The sequence below is a fragment of the Hydractinia symbiolongicarpus genome, chromosome 14, assembly GCF_029227915.1.
Source record: "Hydractinia symbiolongicarpus strain clone_291-10 chromosome 14, HSymV2.1, whole genome shotgun sequence".
Lineage (NCBI taxonomy): Eukaryota > Metazoa > Cnidaria > Hydrozoa > Anthoathecata > Hydractiniidae > Hydractinia > Hydractinia symbiolongicarpus.
This window is the reverse complement of record NC_079888.1, coordinates 15104123-15119516: the sequence shown is the minus strand read 5'-3', so window position 1 is coordinate 15119516 and position 15394 is coordinate 15104123. Positions and strand designations below refer to the sequence as shown.

Genomic DNA, 15394 nt, shown 5'->3' with positions numbered 1-15394 from the left:
GACGAAATTTGTTAGATTTTAAAAATTTACATATATATTTCGAAAACTCATATAGGTTACACTCGTTAATAGAAGTTTTTAAAATGGAAAAAAAAGCTGGTATCGTATCGTATTCATCAATCGAACCATCAGAAAATTAAGAAACTGTAGCGTAGAAAAGAAAACTGATCTTATATATTTTACAAAATTTCACTTGTAAATTACCTTTGATGTTATATTTATTTAAAGAATATAGGTTTGCTAAGGATATACAATGTTTGTGGTATTTGTTTTCACCTGCATATTAGCTGATTCCTATTAAAACTTCAGTTTTAATAGGAAATAAGAAAAATTTTGTCCGACAAAGTTTTGTCCGATAAGCTTTCTAATTTTGGACAAGTTTAAATTTACCCCATAAGTAACAAGGAAAAAATAAATTGGGGTGTTAAAATATAACTACGTTGCTTTAGTTTAATATTTAGTATAAATTATACTAATTATGTTAATTTATGTTGCCGGTTTGTATTTCGTGTTTTTGTATTTTAAGTTTTTTTAATTTTTAACTTGGAGTCGACTATATACTACACAAAAAAAGAACCAAAATTTCGTATTAGTTTTCACTTTTCTTTCTTAAAAAAAGTTTACGCGTACATTTTTACGCGTATCAATTTACGCAAAACTTTTCTAGTGTGTATTAAATTTCCGGCGCTGACGATTTTTATGGCGCACCTACGCGCAAATTAGTCATACCTCTTTTACCTCTGCTCACTTTTCGTTCACTCTGTACACTTTGACTTTTGCTCGCAGCGTTAGAAACTTTCGGATATATTTTTACGGTGAGATTAAAATGCAGGTTTTGGCATTGGCAATGTGCTTCCATGTGGCTTCTTTCTAACTGAAACCTTTGTGACACACGAATATGCCTAAGTTATTACATCGACTTATGTTTCTTCTGTGCACAACTAGTGCGCAAATCTCATGTTGAAATTCTGCCCAAAAGTATTACGTGTACGTCTAAATGTGCGTGATTGGCACATACACGTACGGGACTGATTTCGCTAAGTGGAAATCACCTTTTAAGCGTTTAGCTAGTGATAATCAGACCTCTTGTTTGTGCAGAAGGTTATGACGGGTTGGAAAACTTGTCTGGTAAAACATGCCTATAGATTATTTGCACAAAAAATTTTTTGAATTACAGCACTACCCATTTGCTTGGTCTATTAATGGATCTTTCAAAATAGGTTTGTAAGTTTATTAGCAGAAATTTTGGTCGAAGCAAAGATCCTTTCATTTTTGATACAAATTGAAACGATTTTCATCGAATGGACATTTTGTCATATTTTTTTTTACATCGTTTCGTAACGATCACGAAACGAATTAAATGTTTATTTTTCCTTTTTCCTTTGAAACGATTTTAGCCTACGAAAAGTATAACGATATTGAAACTCTTTGATACGATTATCAAAGCTGTATCAGGGGCGGATCCAGCCTTTTTTTAGACTTAGTCAAAATATTGCTGCTGCGCAGCAATATTTGGACAAAGTCTTGAATTTAGCAGCTGGGGGTCCTGGGGGCGCTGTAAGCCCCCCCTCCCAGGTGGGGTCAGAATCTTTCACTAATTTAAGCTTTGCGGGTACAAAAATCGCCGAAAATTGTCTACCGATTTATCTAGTTATTAATAAAATTGACGAAAAGAAACGGAAAGCTATAAGAAAATCTCCAAGAACATTTTTTATAACAATCAACTCTCCGTCCTACACGTCTTATTTAAGATAGATAAAGGCACTAAAATTAACAGGGATTAACTACAATAAAGTGAGACAATTGTGAATATATTTCAATATTTATAAACTCTTGCTGTTTCTGCCAATATCAGGCTTCATCAGCATGACTAGGTGATCACACCAGTCATGGACAGCAAAATGAAACACAATCATAACAAAAACAATAAGAATATGGAAAGATCAGGATAATGAAGATGAAATGTACATACACGTAATATGACACATACACACCTTAACCCATGTATTTGTTCAGATATATTTGTTTACTCGTAGGGCTAAACTCTAGTTTCGTTTGAACTTTAAGAAGAATTACGAAGGGCAATTTTCTGCTTTTTTGCATGCTGAAATAGGAAAATGCGACTTTCGCTTAAGAAGGTTGCAACCTGGAACAAGGCTTGAAGTCTACACCAATACCTTCATAACAAAATAAAAACTTTAAATGATCTCAATCAGGTAAAATAGATGGGCATGGCAATATACACTGTGTAAAGAGAGTTCAAAACCGGAAAAAGCCGAACTGTGGGTAAAACGTATTAATTTTTCTCTTTATTACTGTTGACAAGGCAAGTATTGATAGAAAAGGAGACCACGTCTGGGGGTACAGATGTTGATTGCTTCGGCTTTATTGCCTCCTCAGGAGAAAGAGTCATATCACAAACAATATGGGAAAGGGAAAATCTGAATAAACTTTTTTCAGATATAAAAATATTTGCCTTTTGGTTTTTAAAAGCAATTGAAAACAAGGATGCTTGGAATAAAAAAAAGGATGCAAGAAAAGTTCTATGGGTGTCAAGGTTCTCAAAATATCAACAAGAGAATTATCACCTACCAATACCAACCATGCTGAGCTGATAATACATTTTACCATGACCTTTCACTCAACAAACTTTGTTTCCTAATAGCCATTCGAAGAGTTGTTTATTTTCTTCACCAACCTTACTTATCCAGATGTCAAGTTCTTGCTTCTAATACCAACACAAATATTAATTGAGAAAGAACTCCTCCACAATGCTGAAAATTCTGTTCAAAGCTCATATTACAAAAACAATTAGCCAGCTGGCTAGCTATAGCTAATTAGCTAAATCTTTTTGTATTTGTTCTGGATAGTCTGTTGTAAAAAGCTCTCCCACAACTACCTTTTCGTAGCGAATATACTGAAAACCCTTAAATACATGCAAGGTGTGTTGGAGAGTAAAAAACATACTTCTCACCTTAAGTAATAATTCCTTTATCTTCACACCTCGCCTCAGATGGAATGTAGCTAGCTATATATACCTGAATTCCGATGAAGACTTTTACCAACCAAGGGATAAATATCCCCAGACAACAAAAATGTCCGAGAATAAACACTTTCTAAAAGTCCTTTTTGGATTTTACGAACAGATTCAACATTATCACACTTTAAATCAGTAAGCACCCGCGCCAACATGTCCGCAGTAGCTATGATAGTACGGTAAGAATCCAAGCCAAAAGGCGAGAGTCTTTGACTAATCCTGACGGATGGGAGTTAAAACTATAGCCTAACAGGTTATAAGTAACCACGCAGTACGGAACCTAAATTTCCTACGCCGGCTCCCGGCCACATATTGTTGGACTACGCATAGAGTGTGAAAATTACGTCACGATTTTGACGTCACATGCCCCTTAGGTGAGATGGGGAGGGTTGCGGGCCATAGCTATTTGATTTTTGACTAACTGAGTGACTTAGTCAAAATGAATCAGTCAAAATCTGTAAGCTATAATTTGCAACCCTCTCTGTCTATATGGTAGCGACGTCACAACTTTGACGTCAACATCGCCATAGGTGAAATGGAGAGGGCTGTGAACAATGGCTTTTCGCCGTAAATAAATTACAATGTGATTTTTTAACGCGCTCCGTCTGCAACACCTGGATTGTCGACATTATTCGCTTGGCTAACATTTTTCGTCAAATTTACACTTAGTCACGCGACTTATCTGACAAACTCTGGATCCGCGCCTGTGTATTTGAAATGGTAAATCTGCATTCCTCTCGTCTTCAAATGACATCTGTGGTTAAGTTTTAGTACATTTATAGTTCTCAATTACATTTGATTATAAAACATTAAAACCTCCTTAATGAATTATTAAAATGCTCTTCACAACAAAATATTGAAAGACAAAACCTTAACGTAAAAAGAAAACGCACTGTACTGAGTCAATCAAAGAACTTGTTGACTTCATTTGTCAACATGCCTTGCCTTAAGTTAACATCCGTAAATATGGTGATATTTGCAGATTTGCTTGTTTCAAATGTCGTAGCTGTGCTTATGTCGCAGCAGGACGCGCATAGATGGTACATAATGAAGTTACGAGACAGAACGCTTTGTAAACTACATTGAATCAAGTGAGAAATGTTTAAGTCTTGTACGAAGGACAACGACTTGGAGCAAGTTCTGTTTTACAGCTTTTTGTATTTTATTTTTCTGAAAATAAATCATGTGTTTTTGTGCGCTGTTAGCGACGTGTTCATTCTAAAATGTACAAGATGAAACAACTAGCTCTCCACTTATTTGTAATCATGTTATGTGCGAGAAAAGGTGATTAGAATATTAACATTTACGAATGCTTTATTTCGTCTTTATTGTGATTTTTAGAACGTACTTTAACAGTTCCGTTTCTTAATAATTCGATGCAGTAGTCTAGAGCCTGTACGTAAATGGATAATGGCTTTGGTTAACTCATCCAAAGCAGTTATATTCTTTTTATTAAATATTATTCTGTTTACTGCCAAAATAAAACAATAAATGTGCAGAACTTCTGGTTTTTAAATATACATTGTATAAGCAACTTTTTACATGTGTTCTCTTTGACTGTTTGTAAAAATGGACTGACACGAACAAAAAACATGCGCAAAAAGAGGGGATTTGGGCAGACTAGAAAAAAAAGCAGTAAATGATGCAACGAATACATTGATAACACCCTGGTATCCTAAAGTATGATTCTCTATTTAGTATTGCTGCTTCGATGTTTCAACTGCAGAGGTAAAGACAAAACAGAATGTGAAAAATACCAACGTATACAATATTGCTCCAGGGAAAGTGGAGAGAATTCTTGCCTCACTTTGTCATACACGTATACTAAAAAGGATTCACCAACAACTGTAGTAACGAAGTCACACTACCGTAAACTATGCGCACGTTCTTATGGAGAACACTGTAACGCATACTGCAAGTCAAGGAGATTACTGAGATACAAAGAGTGCAAGGTATGTGAGATACATGAAAGATTTTTTTCTTAAGTTTAATGGACAATTCAATCTTTCTGATTGTTCAGTTCGCTCGAGCTAGCTCTCATCTTGCTTGCACTAAAAAGGTTATCAGCATATAAAAAAATATTGAAAATAAAGCGTTCAAGAGGCTGACAACAATTGTCGTTGTTTTTCTTAGAACGCAACATTGTATTGATAGAATATCAAACATCATTGCTTCAAGATATATAAACTAAGTGGCATTTAAAAAAAAGCGCAAAAATAAATAAATTCATTGTAGAAAGCTAAATTGGCTAAAATCCATCTCAGGTACAATACGTATATTTGAAGGAAAAGCAATATTCCAGACTCAATTAAGATGGTTATGTTGTAATATTAGAAAAAACTATAAACAGATTTCAATGTTTAAAATGATTTCGCGGTTTTTGTTTCATGAAATAAAATATCCCTATCTTTTTTGTTCAGGTGGAATGCTGTCGAACAAATTTGTGTAATCGAATGAAAGTCGTATTTGCACCGAGAAGCAGCAGTGTTGCAAATGTTGATCTTCTTTGTTTGTGGATATGTTTAACTATTTTGTTTTTAAAATCTTGAAACTATTTTTGTGGTTGTTTTCGGCAATTAATATGTAATTTGGTCTCCCTTAGTTGTGCATCTTTAACTTCTAATTCCAAAGGTCCCTTGTGCGCGTGTGTTTGTTTAGCGAAGCAAAGCTTAAAAATTATATCTCTCTAAATATAAGAATGTTAGTCGTGCTACTTCAACCGCAATTTTAATTCATGAGGTCTCGTGGTGTGTTTCCTAGTTAAGTAATGTTTTGGTGAGAAAGTAAAGGTACGCCAATCCAACTAGGCATGTGTCGGAAGGTCCGGCTACTGTTGTAACACCTCCATTGATGTAATATGTTATTATATGTTGTCGGAGAAATTGAGTCATTTTTTTCCTACCTATTTCTAATGGTCAAATTCAACATCGTTTCCAGGGCATTTTGCCTTGTTGATTTACTCCGTAATAACAGCTCAGAGGCCACAATACCCTGCGGATGAGTTTGGGTTAAATTTTGGCCGTGTAGTACATAGTTTGTTATTCGCAAACTCGATAACCTCTTTTAATGTATATTAAAGCTTGGCTTCTGTGAAAAAGACAAGTTATTGCATTGCATTTAAACAATGTCAAAGTGACTAAAATTTGTGCCGACTTTTTTTACAGATAAGGTATTAATTTTTCGAAAGGCAGAATGAAAAGGAAAAGTGATCTGAGACTCCAGGTGTGTTTTTTTCTTGAAAGGATTGCATCATGTCACACCGATGAAATGTGATTAGAAAAAACATTCTATACAATGATAAAGTAAGAAATAACTCGCGATGCGTTTTTAAATCCGTATTTTAGTCCATATCCTAATTTCAAAGACAAAACCCAAAACTTGGAGGATAGGGAACTTATTTTCTACATAATCTTGGTCGGCAGGTTTTGTACATAACATACAAGAGAATAAAACGATAAAAGTGAACGATTTATTTCTTTTTCTTCTTCTTTTTCTTTTGTACATTTTCACCTTGAAGGTGTTCCTCATTTTTTAAGACATCGTCAAAATTGTTTGTCTCCATAGAATGTTTTCTTTTCCTCTTTTTCCTGTCAGAACTTAGGCTGCCATTATTGGATTGTTCTTCTCTTGATTCTTGCTGTTTTTTCGTGTTACCAGAGACACCAAATAATCTATTCTCATCCTCGCTATTTAAATCCGAATCACTGTGTTTTCTTGATTTTTTCTTTTTCTTTTTGTGTGGCGACTTATCGAGTTTCTCATTCTTGTTGGAAATCATATTCGGCACTTTTCGACCCTCTTTTGATTTCTTGTTAGGACTTACGTGTTTATCTCGCTGACTTAAGTTCATTTTTGTTTTCTCATTTGTCATAACTTCGTGATGAGTACCAGAGCTTTGCTCTTCACTGTGTTTTTTCTTTTTCTTCTTCTTCTTCTTTTTCTCTTCACTCCCATCGCTTTGAGAAAAGTATTTAATTTTATCGGGCCTGAACAAACTCAACTTCTTGCTGATTGAAGAATTTATAAATCCTTCAGATTCGAATTTCTTGCTTTTCATTGGTTTGCCTAAAAACGTAAACTTGATTACAGAGCGTATGATTGGATAAAATAATTGACAAAAAAATCTGCAAGCATAAATAAGACCACGAAGAAGCTCATGACAATCTGTATAAGAGCAAATAATAGCCTATGTAGATGCAAATTCTATCTAGCTAAACGCGTAATTTTATCATACTAAAAACAACAAGATAGATGGCCATCGGTATTCAGGAATCACGCTATTGTCGCATATGTCTTATACACGATTCTCTTGAGCGTATATCTGAATACTTGTGAATTCAGGGACTGGTGATACTCAAATTTTACAGAAAGAAAGAGTGTGAAATCTAAACGCCGTACTTAACGTCATCTTTAAAAAAATGAAGTTTTCAAATAATAACATTAATAACAAAAATAAGAAATAATTACCCGAACCAAACGGTTTCCATCGAATCCTCAGATAATCAGGTTTCGGTAAACGTGTGATCTCTTTTTGTTTCTTCGGATATTTGATGTGTGGGATTTTCATAGAGCGAACGACGTTGACACTTACACCAAGTCCAGGTCCTGCAACGCGATTTCCAAATGTTATCATAACTCATACATTTCATGAGCAATATATCTCTCTTTATTTTTTCAGTTAAAAATATATTACTTTATCTTATTTTATTATATTTTTCATCCAGTTGTTCTAATTTTCTCGGTCATCCATTGGACGGACAAGAACGTCATGCAAGAATAAAGCACTCTTAATTAAGCCAACACCCATGCACGAAACATTTTAGGTCTAAGACAAGTAGAAATCACGAGATACAAGAATCACTTAAACGGAAGTTGATAATTATAAAGTTTGAAAGTATAAAAATAGTTCGGGCGGCATTATTAGCTTTTATTGCGCATGCTTACCTTTGGCTAACTGTGCAGGCTGTTTCCATACGGAGGACCGCTAATTGCAAGACAGTGGTGTGATTATTAAATCGCTTTACAATAATTGTCACATTAGTGATTGTGGAAATAATAAATATTACTGACTAAATTATGTATTATGTAATACACGCAAGGGACTAAATTATTTTTTCGAATTATCGGAAGTTCAGAAAAAACAAGAATTTTAATAAACTTTTAAAGGTTTTATGCTAATAACTTTATTACATCTTTACTACAACTTTTTATAAAAATCTTTTAACGCTGTTTGCTTGGTGATGGCCAAAGCCTCCAAAATTCCTTGTAAACTTCATTTTACTGGGAATGCCAATTTAATTAATAAATTAAAAGAAATTTTGTACCATTGATGCAATAAAAATGAAAAAAATGATAACATTTTCTTATTTTTCCATAACATTTATTTGTCGAAACACAAAAGTTCGAATTAACAAGCATAATGTAGCCTTGGGACTAAAAAATTGTTCGAATTAACGATATGTTTGAATTAGCAGAGTTCGAATTAAGCAGCTCAAAATATAAGACTTTATTAAACCAAACTCAAGGGACGCAATTTGTTCGAAATAACGGAAAGTTCGAATTAAGCGGCATTCGAATTAACGGACGCTACTGTAGCAACATTACACTCAATTTCTCAAAGTTTCAAAATATATTTTGGCAGGGAATTATTCAATACATTTTACGTGCATCCTAAACCTCTGTGCATCTATTTGATACCAGGGAGTGTGCAGAAGCAATGTATTAAATTTTTCATTATTAAGCCAAATAGAGAGGGATTTAAAAAAATCGGAGGGTTCAAAGGTTTTCCCTAAATATCGAAGCACCAGCTTAAACCAGAGGATTAAAATTTTAAATTCATATACCTTATCGGTAAAAAGAAAATCGGTAAAAAAAATTAGTCGGCAAAATAAAAAGTCGGAAAAATATTAGTCACTTTTTGCCAACTTTTTTTTTAACGACAAGGTAAGCTACATTTTCGATTTCTTTGCGCATACATTTTTAGTCGAAGGATTTTTAAACTACAATACTGTAACTTTGCCAGACACTGTAGCATTAGAGATGGTGAAAGAATAAATACCTTGTATACTGTGTTTACACTCAATCTTTGATGGAAGAAGCAAGTTTGAATGCTAAAAAAGAAAAGAAACAATATAATCTTCAAATGTGACAAAACATATTGTGACAAAGTTGATCTCTTAAATTCCCAATCTTTCGGTGAAAATATAGAGCCATGCTGAAAATGTAGGCTATATGTATTTTAAAATAAGCAAACACGCGACAATTTCTAGACAACTGCAAGATCTACAATTTTATTACTGTTAGGATCAACGAACTCATTTCAAAATATAGAACAAACGAGCAAGAAAGGAGCAAAAAAAAAACAGCTTTACCGACATATATTTGTTTTGACATAGACTAGAAAGTAAGATGAAAAATGAGTAAAAACTCGCAAAGTAGAATAGTTAACTTTCATCAATATCATTTTCTGTACAAGCATACAGTAGTTGATAACTTACTTGTTGATTAGTCGTCCTTGTGGAATGGAGTTCCCATTGCATTGTTTCCTCTTCCTGTAACACATATACTCAATTTAAAAATCTTAATCAATTGGATTTAGCGAACATGTTGTTAAATAAGAACCTGTACCAAAGTTAAAACTAAATTTAGTATAGCTACTTGCATTTTCTTATCCTCAAACATAAAATGTTCCAAAGGGCGAAGTAAAAAAGAAAAAATTACTCAACAAGAAATGGTTTGTTATTAAAGAACTCAATTTCTGATTAAGTAGAAAAACGAACACAAAAATCATTATCTCCATTTACTGTGCATTCCTTTTTTACAAAAAAAAAAAAGATTTATGTTGAAAATTTATTTTAATGAAATGAAATCGACACTTTACTTATATGTTGTAAAAAATAGCCAATCGTAGAACATTGAAAGTATGCGGAAGTTTCTTGTGATAAAAACAAAAAAAAATAATGAAGTAAAATAAAACCAGTCAATTACAAGCCGTCTATTTAAAATTTAAAATAGACTCGTTTGAGATTTGAGTTGACCAGTTATGGATGAATAGCACGTTAATCACTGACGCGGCTTTGCTCTAATAGTTTTTAGTCATGTAATTATGATGTATAGAACTGCACTGTTTGTAAAAAACAAGAAACGCTTTTCACAGGGTATATAATTGCTAATTCTAAATTCTAATATAAAAATCTTTCACTGCAGTAGGCCTGCATTTCTGACATGACCACAAATTTCAGTCAGTAGTTATGCTAGCTTTATTTTCGGAATAAAGTAATAAAAAACTTAGTTCTTTTTACAGGTATAATATACAAATCCTATCCGGAGCGACAATTAATGCATTTACATAAGCTATGTGAATGCAATCCTACCTGATCATTTAACTTGGTTAAAGGTGTGGAACCATTCAAAATGACAGTTTCTCCTTTTAACTGTGCTACATCAAACTACATTGAAACAAAAGAGAAATGTTTGTTATACATGGTTTAGCTATACTTTAATTTAGTATTCAGCATTCAAATGTGTTAATGCGAAAGCCAATGTTAGCTATTTTTGTGCATTATTAAAATTAAAACTTTAAATTCCTAAATTAAAAAAAAATTTTTTTTCGTTTTTACTTAATCATGCACACAGTAAATTCTGATTCGTTAATTTTATAAATAGTCCTGGTTATACATATCTTTCAAAGATCTTCTAAGTTTCTTGTAGCAGTCTTCGAATATTCTTACAAATACCTACCCAGATCTTGGCAAGACATATAAGACCTTTCAGAAACTCGTAAGACGCAGCACTGCCCTCTTTTCATAACTTAACATCAAGGTAACTGTCTTAAAAACACAAGGCCCTAAATGGAAACCTTGGTGAGCTTAATGAAAACAAATACTTGAAAAAAAGTTAGTATTTGGGTCAATTAATAAAGCTAAACTGCAAGTTTTGTTCATGTTAATCTCGATGGTTGAAGTGCTGTCTTTTTAGCTTTCGTATTCATTGCATTAAGCTTGCCTTGCCTATTGACTATGTTCAGTAGATAACTGGCACAGTAATAATAAGAAAGACGAATAAACAGGTGGCACTTATATGAATTGGAATGTAAATAATGCTATGTTGCCACCACTGTAATAACTTGGATAACGAATGCCTTAGTTTTTTTAAAGGTCTATTTAAATTCCTCCCGAAGTTTATTTTTGTGTGATGAAGGAGCCACAAAAAAAAACCATTGAACTTAAGGAGACAATACTACTTATAGATCCTTCAAAAAAATAATTGTTGCCAGTAGTTTTTAAAGAAAAAAATGATTCTAACTCACATCGGCTGGAGCGGCAATTAAAACCAGTTCTTTACGATTCGAATGAAATGTCTCCAAACAAAAATTTTCATTAATTTCTTCCAGAGAAAATTCCTCAAAGCCCAAAGGAATTGCCATTTGTATCAACACAACTAAATATAATGCAAAATGTAAAAACTATTAATTTTGTGAAACATTATATAAATAATACCAAATTGGCACAACCTCCAGATTCTACAGAACAATTAAACGAATTAACTTTCACTAAGGATTTGTTGCATGGAGCAACAAAAGTTTAGTTTGATACATTATGCAGACTTGAATAGAAGTAAATGTCCTAACATGCAATAAATTGTCTAAATTGTGATCTTCTTAAACATTTAGGGCCTTTATAAGCTTACCCAGAAAAGTTTTTTGCAAACCAAATTGCAGATCCAGAGTTATTGGATCATTGAATCAAATTTAAGCGGCCTGAGAAGCGCAACCAAGTGTCATTTTGGCAAAAAAAATTATGTTCATCAATTCACCATTATAATATCTATGCTTTGAAAAAGTTTGCCTAGGAATTTCAACCCATGTATGATAATCCTGTAAAAGGCCTTTTAGACGGTAAACTATATTTGATAAATTATACATCAAGTTTACTCAAAAAAGAATACTACAGAGTAGTAATAGTGTACTGCACCAAAAAATCATTAAAAAATTATTTGCAAAAGCAAAAAAAAAAAAATAGTTTTAGCTACAAATAAAATCAAAACAATTTGGTTTTATCCAACAATACTTTTAAGCAAAGAATGAAGAATACGGACATGTGGCTACAAATTTAGAAATTTGTACAAAATTAGCATGCAGCGCTTCATGTTTTCAAACCCGACAATCATAAGATATTTATTTTCTAAATCCTCGCAATCATACTTGATAGTGGTGAAAACCTATTAGATAGATAGATGTTCATATTTACATGGCTCGCAAATATCAAGGGATATACCCTGTCTATTATTTCCATTATTTTACGTCTGAAAAAAAATACTGGCTAGAATGTTATATCACTTTTGGCTGAGGGAAAACACAGATGTTTCATGGTCAAACTTTCACAAAAGAAGCTTTGATTAAACAAGCCCCAGAAGTATCAGAAATAAAGTATATTCGGTGATTCAGCTTAGCTTTGTTAAAGTAGTGATGATAGACATTTTGCTTAATTGACGAATCACATTTGTGCTACATCCGCCATTTTTAAATTTCCCTGGGTGAAAACAAACATAGCTATAGTTTGTAGGTGAAAGAATGAAAAAAATGTGGAAATGGGAGAATAATTAGCTAACGAGAGGCAACCACAATAAAAATCTGTCTGGAATTGATGCTTATCTAGCTATCTAGATTTTGCAGCAAAAAATTAACTTTGCCCAAATGCTGTAAAAAGTATGGGTGTTTTCAATGTTTTGAAAAAACGCCTTCTTCCAACTATCATCTACATGGTATGTTACAAGAAATTGCATTGCAGCAATAATGCTCCAGGCGATTTTGGAAAAGTGCAGGCAGTTTTGGAGGACAACCCTCAATTTAATTTGAATAATCACCCGAACTTGGCCTTACATAAATGTCAGATTTAAATTTTAGAAAACAAAGATTTCATGTATGATAAAATCACCTGCTAGTGATATATTAAAATTTCTTCCTTTTAAAGTTGTAAAGTAAGAAACTGAGAAGTTGCTTGCAGTGTAAAATCTAAGTGCTGCATGCAAAAAAAGGTGAGTGTAGCTATTTTTGTTGCTATTAATGCTATTATTGTAAATTTCCTTATCAAAACTAAACATGTATAACTAGCAATTGTCTAGTCAGTTAGAAATATTACTGATAAATTTTTCTCCAACACTTAAATGTTAATTTAATGCATCTGGTGTGCAAAGAAATAAAACTTTGAGAAGACATCATGACCACAGAAAACCCATGCGTCACTGATTTATCCGCCATCTTTTTGTTGTGCCCCTGTTCAAGTCACGGTTAAACCTGCTGCCACAGGGTACTGCAGGCCCGGTTACTTTCTCTTTTTTACGCACTTTTTTTCCTCATCCTCTCAGGGATGATTGCCTGATGCCAAAGTCACTAGCGGTTACTACGTCAAAGAGACAGGAACTCCCGGGAATGAGGTTGCTTTATATGATGAAGTTGGGGAACCAGTTTTTAGATTGCTGGTCTTTGCGTTTTGAGGCGATCACTTGAAAAAAAAGCTAATAAGTAGGCATGACACAGTTGGATGTGTTTTTCTTCTTGTAATTTGTGGGATTAATGAATTTTCTCGGCGTGGTGTTGGTTTTCTTTAAGCTTACACGCATTGTATAGCACAAATAATCTTTTTCTGTGACAAAGTTAAAATTCTGTCAAAAAGTCTGATTCATCGAGTCCGTCGCCCTGGGAACGAGGTTGTGAAAAAACGTGAATCTGTCTGAAATCTTACTTTTTTAGAATCTTCGCATCTAATTTTTTAAATCTTAGGACTTCTAAACGAATGAGTTTTCAACCAGTTCAATTTAACTGCTTAGTGTCTTAGAGTCCTGAAATGACCAAATTACGTCAGCTACAGATATTTATTTCTTACCTTTGTTGTTTCGAAATTTAAAACCTCCATAAAACCCAACAAAAGTCGTCCCATTTCATATTCAGAAAACTGGTACGAGTACAAAGTCCATTTAGGCCACGTGACAATGTTAAGGACAAAAAAACACTATCCAGAGAGACACTTTTATCTTTTTTTTCACAGTATAACATACTAACAACATATAGTTATCCAAATTAACCGAAAAAAAGAATTTTTATAAATTATAAGTTATAATTACCCTCCTCGATCCCAGAGCTTTTTTTCTCAGTTCTCGCTGACCCTTATATCGAAAAAAGAAAGAAAAAAAGCCCTGGGATCGAGGTTGAGTTATAATAAAAGTGACTTTCTTTTGTAATTTTTAAACACCCAACGAGCATAATTTCTTGTCTCTGGTATATATATAACATACACACTTAATGTCTTCTGCATCCTCAACCTCATCGTTTCTATTAGTTCTGCACCTGGTTTTCAGTTTAACCTTTTTAATGGTTTATCTCAAGTACCCGTTTGCAAGTAAGGTGTTGTTTATATGAGTGAACTGTTTCTTTCGGTCATTTTTTCCACTGACTACATTGACTGTCTTGTCCAGTAATGAAGACAGTAATTTTTCTTTGCAGGACATTTGGTTAGATGTGTAGTTGAGATATTGGTCAGTAAGAGTTGGTTTGCTGTATGCTGATAGTCACCGCCATGGCACACAGAACAGAGTGACATGACTCCCAAGAGTACAATATCGATACGAAGTTTAATAGTCACAAAACTTAGGATATAAACAAAGAGGAATGTGTGTTTTGAGAGAAAGCATAATTGTATTATCTCATTTTCTAATCTCATAAGGAAGCATTCATCCAAACCCACTTCGAGGAAAAACTTTTCTCTTTTAGATATTGGATACCTCCCCACAGAGCACTGGTGATGAGGTTGGTTAAATCATTACGCTTTCTCTCTATCCTCTTTATGCAATAATGTAATAGTACGTTTCACGTTTTTAATTAAATCAATTAGGTAAGTCCACTTCTTTTCCAGGGCTATTCTAATGATGGTTCTGATTAGACGATTAGACTGTTGTATGCGTAGAAGAGTCCTAGGGACAAGGTGGCGTAAATATTCTGCTAAGTTGCCAGGGTTTTATGTCTTTATTTATACAAAAGTAGCGATAAGAACAAAATTGTATGAAAAGAAAAAAGTATTTTTGCGTATAGGAAGAAGTGTTCTAGTTGAGCTTTCATAAACTTTTAAAAAGATAAGTTTTAGTTCGTTAGAGATTGTTAGCTATGATAAAGAGTTGAGTAAACGCCCTGGGCGTTTAAGCTAATGTTAAATACCTCAAGTAGGGTCTTTTTAAAAAACTTCAGAAAATTACCTGACCTACATTTGTTGTTATATTTTGCACTAAGTTCTCTTTGATAAACACATTTAATGACCCAGCATTCTGTTGTTTTTTTCATAAAAATACATTGCTACTACACATGTA

At 33.4% G+C, this 15394-nt stretch overlaps 2 protein-coding genes across 2 annotated transcripts; one reads left to right on the top strand and one right to left on the bottom strand.

Annotated features, from left to right (window-relative positions):
* The first annotated feature begins 4224 nt into the window (after positions 1-4224).
* On the top strand, positions 4225-5907 carry LOC130625726 (uncharacterized). Its single transcript, XM_057440829.1, has 3 exons — positions 4225-4321; positions 4736-4989; positions 5458-5907. Exons 1-3 carry the CDS (start codon positions 4261-4263, stop codon positions 5584-5586), a joined length of 444 nt encoding a protein of 147 aa, XP_057296812.1. The 5' UTR covers positions 4225-4260; the 3' UTR covers positions 5587-5907.
* A 591-nt stretch (positions 5908-6498) lies between these two features.
* LOC130625725 (transcriptional regulator ATRX homolog) lies at positions 6499-11504 on the bottom strand. Its single transcript, XM_057440828.1, has 6 exons — positions 11346-11504; positions 10411-10485; positions 9535-9588; positions 9096-9147; positions 7505-7642; positions 6499-7102 (listed from the first exon to the last, which is right to left on the bottom strand). Exons 1-6 carry the CDS (start codon positions 11460-11462, stop codon positions 6507-6509), a joined length of 1032 nt encoding a protein of 343 aa, XP_057296811.1. The 5' UTR covers positions 11463-11504; the 3' UTR covers positions 6499-6506.
* Positions 11505-15394: the final 3890 nt, after the last annotated feature.